The sequence below is a fragment of the Rhododendron vialii genome, chromosome 6a (assembly GCF_030253575.1).
Source record: "Rhododendron vialii isolate Sample 1 chromosome 6a, ASM3025357v1".
In the NCBI taxonomy this organism is placed as follows: Eukaryota; Viridiplantae; Streptophyta; class Magnoliopsida; order Ericales; family Ericaceae; genus Rhododendron; species Rhododendron vialii.
The window spans coordinates 30,551,537-30,561,890 of NC_080562.1; the positions used below are offsets into that span (position 1 = coordinate 30,551,537).

The following is a 10,354-nucleotide window of genomic DNA, read 5'->3' on the forward strand; positions in this document are numbered from 1 at the left end:
GTTTTGAGACAGAAGGGTGTCACTTGGGTAATGAGAGAAGTTGAGAGGGACTCCATGGGCGCTTTTAAATGTGAGGGGGTGTTTATAAGAAAAAATAATAGTTGATGAGGTGTTTATGTACTTTCACCTTTTAATTATAGTATTTTGGAATTTAAATACAAATGCATAGGACAACTCCATTCTTTCAAGGTCTCTTCTCTTATTGCTAAATATAGCATTTACTTCAAACTTAGTTGGTAGACTGGCTTATAAATATATTTTTTTCTCTAAGCTAATAATGTCTCCATATCTAAAAAAAGGAGTCTTCCCACATGCAAGTCGGTCATTGAGGAGACATCCTTAGGTAAAAGACCTCCAACCAATGAGCATATATAATAAAGTCTTCATTAGCATGATCATTTTGCATTAACAATTACATTAAACGTGATACTTTCATGGATCCCCTACCAATAAACCACATACTTAGCTTTGGGTTGGTTAAGAAGACACTAATAGGTGGCTAGCTAGGCAAATACCCACTAAGCTAGATATGTAATCTCTTTGGATATCATTACCTCTCGAAAGTACTTGCTAGTATTAAGATGCTCATGCCTTTTCACTGTTTTCTCCACTTGAAAGACCTCTTCTTTCCCATTTTTTAGTAAAATATTTGAAAGAAGTTGGTTTTTCTTTATGTCACCCCTTCTTTATGCTTCCCACAACATCCAAAGACACACGAGCACACAAGTTAGTCCTAAAGGTGCCAATATTGTAGAATCTTGATAATGACACCACTATATATTTAAGCACTAAACCTAGTAATGTACTTTTAAGAAGTATCTCTGCTTTTTTGCTTTTGTACTTGTAAAATCTACCCCGTATCTATATCTGTGTCGTATCCGTAAGTGTATGTCCACGGGTCTCCCAAAATCTCTAGTGAAGCAAGAAAGTACTCCTACTAAAGGAAACAGATTAAAGGTAAGTTTTTGGTGATGACGAAAGAAAACCTTGACAATGCAAAAGCACAATTAGGAGGATGCAAGGATGGATGCCACCGGCGTAAAACTTACAAGATAAACAAAAATGATATGCCCACCACACCACCCACCCACCGCACCATCCATCGTTCGCCACGGGGCAGTAGGCCCCACGGTTTAAAAAAAACAACAAAACATCTACATTCCCCCGCCCTTCCTGTTTGTTTTTCCCCAAAGCACGTTTGGCATCTTACAGCGATTCCATACAATGAAAAGAAAAATTACAATCAACCCATCACAAAAAAATACACAAGAAAAGCAAAGACAGAGAGAAAACTAATGTCTAGATCCTAAGCCTAGCCAAAGGCTCACTATACACCCCCTCTAAGAGTTGGGTCACGTGGAGTTAGCAATCTATCCATCCAACCGCCCCGGTTGGCACAGAATCCAAATCAAAGACAGCAAACTCATTGGCATTTGAAGCCTCCGTTTTTGGAGAATTGAGTCTCCAACTGTCCAATTGTGTCCAAAATTTGGAGACCAAATTCAAGTATTCATTTTTTAGAACCAAAATGGAAACGGGTTGTGGTGCCTTCATTTAGGAGAAACCATTCTTCGTCATGTCGAGATAGAGATTGGGTTAGAGATTGCAAAGATAATTTTTTGCCAATAAAAAGAAAAAAAATAACTCCATTTTTTTTTTTTTTTTGGGGGGACCCTACTAGCCTTCCTCCTCTATTAGTCTATCACTGTGCCCTGTAACAGGTTTTGTGCTTGGAAGAACCTGTGTGAAAAGATTCCCATAGAACAAATCCAAGTGCATTTCTGGCGAAAAATCTAATGACGAATGCAAAACACTACCACAGAACAGATCCAAATGCATTTCAACCATTAGAATCCATTTGAATTCATCAGGCATAGCAACAAATACCCCTTATCATAGAACACATCAACCAAGTTTCTCAGCTCAATTTCCCCTCAACCAATGCCTCTTCTGAATCTCTCATCTATTACTATATACCGATGCATGAAACTACAAATAAATAATAAATAAAAAAATGATATCTGCTTCTCATTTCTGGCCACCAGCTTCAACTGGCTCAACAATGTCAGCTTCTATCGGCTCTGCATTGTTCGGTTTCACAAATGATTGATGATACTCAGCAGCAGGTGTTGCCCACTTGTCTGATATGGCCATCCCCATCATCTCGTAGATCTTCCCACCAAGTTGTGCTGGGTTATCAGGCTGCAAGAATCAGAATATCCAATTGTTAGGATGCATAATTTTCTTAAAACAAGTTAATGGAATCTATTTCCAAGTCATCTCATATTCATTCTGCAACATCGGTTAAGTTTTCCATCGCCATAATTTCTACTTAATTAGGAGACTAGGCTTGAGTCTTCCAAATCCCCGTCACCTCATCTGAGAGGTGGGCCCTTTAGGAGGTAGTGTTGCACTTCTTGAGCCCAGGTGTGGTGGAGATTGTGCGAGTTACTTACCTTCAAGATAAACAACATTAGCAAAGCACGTTGGCAACCACCTGCCATTCATTCAAACTCGCGGACAAATTGTGGGCATCCTATTATTCAAAAACCAGAGTACTCTCACAATCCACACCAACAAGGGCGATCGCTTCATAATCCGAGCCACCCACGACAAGCATTATCAAGTAAATGCTGTAACCAGCCATACAGTCCACCAGGGAATGTGTTGCCAATTGAAATTAAACTAAAATTCCAAGCAGGGTGTCATTCCAAAGGTATTGCCCTTGGAAATAAGTACCTTGGATTTGGAGCACAGATGCATCATTACTCATTAAAAGTGTACGGTGATTTAAATTTGTGCAGTTCATGGTAAGAGATACCTCCAGTGGCCCCATTTTGTTCGCAAGCCAAATGTCACACTAGAAAGAGCGACTCCCACTACCCCAATTTCAAAGCGATATAAAGTAGAAGGTGTAGAATAAGTTACTTACTGTGAAACCACTGGAAATCAAAGCAGTATCATATAAGAGGTCAATAGCTCTCAAAGCTTCTTCATCATTCGGGCTACTCTTGCAGGCAGCCTGAGCATACAAACAATACAAAAGGAAATGAAAAAAGAAAATTGCTTGCAGTCAGGTGCGGTTGGATATGCAAAGAATGTTAACGGTTGTGAATCTTATGATCTTAATTATGGGCAGAGCAATCATACGTTCAAGGTCCTAATAATAGGGTGCTGAGGATTGATCTCAAAGACCCTCCTGGCTCTCATGAATTCCATGCTAGAGGTATCACCAACCGTTTGGGCCTTCATCAACCTGCAAGAGATTCACCATTCATTAACAATGTCAAATTAACTGTTAAAAATTGTATCAAGTACTAATAACTAATTAACAAATAAGCGACTTCACCTCTCCATATTGGCAGACCAACCAAATTTGCCAGATACAAGAACACAAGGTGACGCGCTCAGACGATTTGAGATTTGAACACTGGCAACTTTGTCACCTAGCCTGTTCTTAATCCAGTCACAAGTCTGGCCAAACTCCTGCTTCATCTCCTTTTCCTTCTCCTCATTCTTATCACCTGAAAAAGTTCAACATGCCAAGAGGTAACAAACTAAACAAAATGTTGGTGTGAATTGAAGAACTTTCCACTTCCTCTAGGTAATTGGATCTCACAACGCACATTACAAGAATTCTGTCACTCAAATTCGACTAACCAAATCACCACCTAACAATTTACCAAACCTTCGAAACGCAGATTAGAGTCACTACAACCTAAGCACATTCTAACTTCTAAAGTAAGAAACGCTAGTAATATCAAGTCGTGTGGTGGAAAACAAGCAAGATCCCAATATCATCCAGCGCCATAGTCTGGACTAGAAGTTCCAAAAATGAGAGACTCAGTACACTTACCTAGATCAAGGTCTTCCTTGCTGATATCAACAAAAAATTTCTCCTTGTATGATTTCAGGTTCTGGACAGCCACCTCATCAATTGGATCAACCAAGAACAGCACCTGCAGCAAAGACACCAAAAGATATCAATACGTGTAGATAAAGCATATGACTATATGAGGAATCCATATTGATGCACAGCTCCTTTTTCTACTCAGAAGTATATCTAATCATGTATCTATTATTCTATTCGGAAACACAACACATACTTCAAGATCCTTCTCAAAAAGTCTCTCCAAGAAAGGCGTGTTCTTCGCACTTGTCACGCTGTCAGAAGCAATGTAATAAATATCCTTCTGGTCAGGTTTCATGTTCTCAACATATTCATCCAAGCTGATCATGTAATCCTCGCTCTGTGAAGAGAAAAATCGAAGCAAAGGAGCAAGACGCTTATGGTTCTCACGATCTTCAATGCAACCCAATTTCAGGTGTTTGCCAAAGTTGTCCCAGAATTTCTCGTAATCCTGGAATACAGCGAAGGGCAAATCGATCACTAAGCCAAATAGGAGGAAAAAGAAAAGGCAGGACAGAAGGAAGGGAGGGGGAGCACTTGGAAGCCTCTCCTCTCCAACGTAAATCTATGGGTATATATTTGTATATTGTATGCCCATACAGAAAAAGCTAAGGGAAAGGGTGCAGAGTTGTATTAAGAGACGGCATATCTACAAAAAGATGCAAACAGAATTAAAAAATAAAAATAAAAAGTGGCATACATCTCTGTTCTCACTCATGGATATGCCCAAAATCATGTCAAAAGCCTTTCGAACCAAACGCTTCCTCATAATCCGTACCTGTCAGAATGGCATACAAGATTTTGGCAGCATTTAGTTTACTAGAATTATGGAAATTATACATCACTAAAGCATAATAGATACACTTACAATACGACTTTCTTGAAGAATTTCACGCGACACGTTGAGGGGAAGGTCATTGGAGTCGACAACACCTTTAATGAAGCTTAAATATCGTGGGAACTAATTCAGATTTGCACCCAAAAGCAAAGCAAAGACCATTAGTTAGCTTGGCTTCATCACATAAAACCTTCTCACGAAAAACAACACCAGATCATTCTTACCAACTCTCCATCAAAGTCATCTGAAATGAAAACCCGTTTAACATAGAGCCTAATGTTCTTTGTCTTGGGGTTGGCTATGTCATCCTTTCCCATGGGAGCAATGGATGGCACGTAGAGTATGGACCTGAATTCCACCTCACCCTACAAACAAAGAAAAAGTTTTACCCAGGTAAGCAAGCCAGTTACCACAAAAACAGATGGGTAGTGAAAAGATATGTATTCTTCCTATTGTTATTCATATATACTGAGTCAGATGTAGATGTCAACCAGCCAGTGATCTGATGCTTCATAATTGAGATACAAAAAAATCTATCATTGCAGTTCCTTTCAAACCAGAATGTTAATACCTCCGTTGTGAAGTGTGAAGATGCTGAAGGCTCCAAGTATTCATTGAAAGTCTTCTTGTAGAACTCATTATATTCCTCTGTAGTGACATCCTTAGGGTTCCGAAGCTGAATGCACAAAAAGGGGGGCAACTCAATTATCCTTGAGGACAGTACCATTAAGTACATTAAGATTATTCTTGAGAACAGTAGCATTAAGCATAGTAAGAAACAGCATAGAAACGCTCACCCATATGGGCTGAGTCTCATTAGTAAGCTCCCAATCCCAGTACTTCTCAACAACTTTCTTGGTTTTCTTCTTTTTCTATGATTAGAAAATCACACAGCAAAAGATTATAAACGAATAAACCAATGAGTCCATACCCAAAGAGTGCAAATAAGAAATGAGAAACAAAAGATAATAGGAGAAGCAGCTTTTTTATTAAAAATAAATAAAATTGGATTTACCTCGGTTTTATCATCTTCCTTGTCCTTATTCGCATCGGCCGGATCCTCCTCAACCTCAACCTGTTATACAGCCAAATATTAGTAGAGGGAAGGGCAGAAAGATATCGTCCTAAGGACAGAAGCACAATTATTTGTGTATGCAATATCCTACAAATCAGCAAGGATAATACCAAAGCCCCAGAATATGAAAAGAAATTGCAAAAACAGACACATACTCAGCTTTCTTACCTCTTTAGTATAGCCCTTTTCCTGCCAGGTGTAAATCGGGAATGAAACAAACTGGGAATAATTTTTCACAAGCTTCTCAATTCTTTCTGGATGTGCAAAACCTTTGTCATCGCGCTGATTGAACAAATATAGGGGGGGGTGGCGGGGGAACCAGGGTTAGCTGCGAGATTTGGCAAAAGAGATTAGAAACTACCAATCTTTAGTGCTAAATTGCAAGGACCTTTAGATACAGTGTGAGGCGAGTCCCTCTAGGAATGAGCTTCTCAGGGTCAGTCTCCTCTCGAATAGTATATGCACTAGAATTGGCCTCTCCTTTCCATACATATTGCTTATCAGATTTTGGACTCTTTGTTGAGACAACGACCTTCAAGTAACAAAAGGTGTGAGACATGGCTAAAACCAATAAGTCCACATTCATGGGCAACAGAGAGATGGTAATGTTGTTCAGTTTAAGAAGGCGTCATACCCGGTCAGCAACTAAAAAGGCTGAATAAAATCCCACACCAAATTGACCGATTAAATTGCTGTCAGATCCGGAACCCTTGCTCTCCTGGAATAACAGAACTTTGCTAAGTAAATGATGTAACTCTACTCAAGTCTGTTCAACTGCAAGACGCAAATGTTGCTTAGAACGGAGGCCTGGAAGGTGCAGATAATGGATAAATAGGTGCACCTTTAATGCCTTTAAGAACTTTGCAGTTCCGCTTTGAGCAATAGTACCCAGGCAGTCAACAAGTTCTTGACGATTCATTCCAATGCCAGAATCCCTGTATAACACGCATAAAATTGAGATACCAGTAGGAACGAAATTAACAAATAGAGTTTCCCAGTTCGAAATGCTTACGTGAGTATAACAATCCCATTATCTTTGTCAGTCTGGATACGTATATCAAGATCAACCCCATCCTTCAACAGTTCAGGCTCAGTAACACTGAGAAACCGCAGCTTGTCCAAAGCATCACTTGCATTGCTATCGTTTTATAGAACACAATCACAATTAATTAGCATCAATTAAAATTGAATCCAGGGTTAATCGATTTATACAAATGCATTAAACAAACTTCTAATAGTTCTGTATCCGCATTGGTGTAACTCAGTTTAAAACAAATATCAGCAGAAAATTAGTTATTCGTGGAACTTGTAGACCATCACTGCAATCACGGGGCACATAATACACCTAAACTACCAGATTTCAAAACAATTGAATGCATGATAGATGTCTACCAAAACATGATGACCTAAAACATTACAACTAAAACAAGTAGAACCTCTTGCTTTTGTTTTATTGTGATGTTCACCTACCCCAGGCTTGCTTTAATAATCATAGACAACTCACCAGACTTTATCGATAGTATTTTTGCATGGCCTTAGGAGCGTAGTTACCATCCATTCACTAACAAAATCAATATGCTCACAGGCCAGACAGTTATTTCTCAGGTTATAATTATCACAATTCGCAAAAAGAAGTAGACCCTATTCCTTTTCATTAAATTGCTACATCCTTTTACCCAGGGCTTGCTTTTATCTTGTAAACAGCTCCCCTATTACAAGAGATCAGTACTTTCCCAAGGCTTTTGCCGCATATACACTATCCATCGCCTTCCAAACTCAACATGCTGCTCAAATATGTGCTAGCCAGCACTTTTCTCAGGTTTCAAATATTGTTGATCAAGACAGATGCAGTCAAAGAAGCATTCCTAATCTCCTATACTCGATAAACAAAAACAATTGTAGTAAAGTAAAGAGACCCAGGCACAAATGTGCTAGTATAGCATAACTTGCCTGATAAGCTCCCGAAGAAAAACTTCCTTGTTGCTATATAAGCTGTTAACAATAAGGTCCATGAGACGACTAACCTGTCAAAAGAACCGAACACGTTACAAAATAGCAGTTTATGATAAAAACCAAATCAGTTCTACTGTCCAAGAAATGTACCTCCGCCTGATATTCATATTTCTCAGCTGGAGGGTCTGATGCATCAGATGCTGCAGCGGTTGACTCATATCGGTTGCCAAGGAACATACCATTTTTCAGGTTCAATGAATCAAGAGAAACTTTGGTCTTTCCGGTTAGCACAGAGTACCATCCGACCTTAGTATCACTCTGTCCAATCACAGGTAAAACTAACATATTAAAAGCAGACAGGAGAACTATCATCAATTCTAATCAAGCAAAGTCCTACAGCATAATGCTTTGTCTTGTTAAATCCACTTGAACAAGGATAACAGGGAACAGAATCAAGCACCAAAACGGGTACGAATTTCAATTGAAACAAGACAAACCACCCCAAAGATCATTTCGCAAAAAAAATAAAAAATCCTCCTGAACCCCATGGAAATAACAAAAATGGAGCCAAATATAAATGAATGTACACTACAGCTACACCATTTCAGAGCTACAAGCAGACACCAGGCAGCTCGAAATGAAACAGCATTAACGAACTACAGACTTTCAAACTAATTAAAGGATAATATGTTACAGACTCAGAAACTGCTTGATTCGCCATAACAATTGGACTATGAATCCAAAGGGAATGCAATAACTGGAGGAGGGATATGCATCTGTTGGATAACCAATTCTCAAATCATGGGCTATGCAATCCTTCAGCAAGGCTATATTGGTGATTCACTCCCCATTAGACCGATGGAATTACTACAACAACAACAACAACATAACAGGACCCATCTAGTCCCCAATCATTGGGGGTATGGGCGGGGGATGATTGGAGACAGACCTAACCTTTGACAATATATGCACAAAGTAGCTGCTCTCAGAATACCACTGAAACAGTGGCCCCCCTAAACCTCCAAAAACCGAGGAACTACAAGGACGTTTTGTTGTAGAACCATGCCCCCAAATCAAAGCCAAATGGCATCAGAGAGAACAGGCCTAGAGACCCAAATCAATTTATGTGCACATTACCATGCTTCCTTCATTGATAGTCCAGAGCATCGGTATGCACAAAAACCATGCACGTGCAAGTCCAATGGCGTACTTACAGTTAAGTCCATGTACGCGCAAGTCCAATGACGTACTTACAGTTAAGTTCAATTTCTCGGTACTTCAATCCAAACACAATAATACATCTAGAAAACGCTGACACCAGAGAACGAAGTTGGATTAAAAACAATAAATTGGTTCAAAATCCAAGTTATTACATGACTGTTAAATACATCCATACACATTTAAAGATACCATCTTTCACTAATCACACTCTTAAAGGATCGTTAACAAACGAATGACACACAAGATAAATCATTCCCAAACCCTATTCCGATAAACCCTACCGATTCGTTGGGGAGATAAACAGGAGAAGTAATTGAGGCAGCTGCGGCGTTCCTGTACCGTGCGCCACGGGTGTGCAGGATAGCGGAGACGGAGCGCCTGGAGAGTCTGTGCATGCTAGAGACTACGGAAGGACGCAGAAACGGCAACGGGGGAGAGGGGGAGAGAGAGAGAGCGCTGATTGCGCTGGGGAGCAGTGGATTGGAGAAAGGGACTAGGGTTTTAGTAGGGTTTGTGGCCGATTTTTGGGGTTTATGGAATGTTCTGGAGATGGGTAAGCGCTTGATTTCGTTTCGTTTCGATTTTTTTTTTTTTTTTTTCAGCTTCTCTTGTATATAAACTAGTAGTAGTAAAGAAAATACGGCAAAACCAAATTCCCTTGAATTGAGATGCCCCTTCCATTAACCTTCTTAAAAAATATTAAAAAAAATTTTGCAATTTTTAAATTTAAAAATAATATACTTATGAAAAATAATTTTTTAATTTTTTTTTTGCATCGGATAAGATCTTTCATACTTTCAAATAAGATTCATATTATATATTTTTAAATTTCGATAAATCTATTATTTTTAAATTTGAAAATTACAAAAAAATATATATACTTATTTGATATCCTGGAATGGACTACTTAATTAAGGTTGAAGAAGCACGAGAAGTAGAGGCACCAATTGTAGCGTAAGTGGTTTATGTGTTTTCTTGTAAAGTCATCAACGAGTAGGCCTACACATGAGAGATCCTGAGTTATGAGTTAGGATTCGTTTATTTTCAATTTACTCCCCTCCAAACAAAATGAGTTCCCTCCATACCTCTACTCAATTATTTTGGCTTCAACCAGAGCCACACAAAAGTAGGATTTTCAAAAGTATATAAGAGAATTCTACCCAAATATATGCAATTTTTTTTTAAGATATGGCTCGTACTACATAAGAAGTATGAACTTAGCTGAAAACATTCTAGTAAAATTATGTTTGGGTTATCAACTTGTGGAAGAAAATTTCTGAACTTTTTCTTCATGATTCATGAGCACAGAAATTACAGAACCAAATAATTTCGTACATGAGCAGGCTCCATAAGATCC

At 38.9% G+C, this 10,354-nt stretch overlaps 1 protein-coding gene and 1 non-coding gene across 2 annotated transcripts; both read right to left on the bottom strand.

Annotated features, from left to right (window-relative positions):
- Positions 1-1,814: 1,814 nt before the first annotated feature.
- On the bottom strand, positions 1,815-9,577 carry LOC131329528 (heat shock protein 90-6, mitochondrial-like). The gene is made up of 20 exons (XM_058362694.1): positions 9,279-9,577; positions 7,927-8,094; positions 7,774-7,847; positions 6,836-6,961; positions 6,665-6,758; positions 6,458-6,541; positions 6,212-6,355; positions 5,992-6,105; positions 5,764-5,823; positions 5,546-5,620; positions 5,320-5,424; positions 4,973-5,113; positions 4,779-4,871; positions 4,611-4,688; positions 4,107-4,361; positions 3,857-3,959; positions 3,350-3,524; positions 3,151-3,256; positions 2,933-3,022; positions 1,815-2,202 (listed from the first exon to the last, which is right to left on the bottom strand). Exons 1-20 carry the CDS (start codon positions 9,390-9,392, stop codon positions 2,029-2,031), a joined length of 2,373 nt encoding a protein of 790 aa, XP_058218677.1. The 5' UTR covers positions 9,393-9,577; the 3' UTR covers positions 1,815-2,028.
- On the bottom strand, positions 8,822-8,929 carry LOC131331603 (small nucleolar RNA snoR100). Its single transcript, XR_009201417.1, has one exon. It is a non-coding gene; the product is annotated as a small nucleolar RNA snoR100 (small nucleolar RNA).
- Positions 9,578-10,354: the final 777 nt, after the last annotated feature.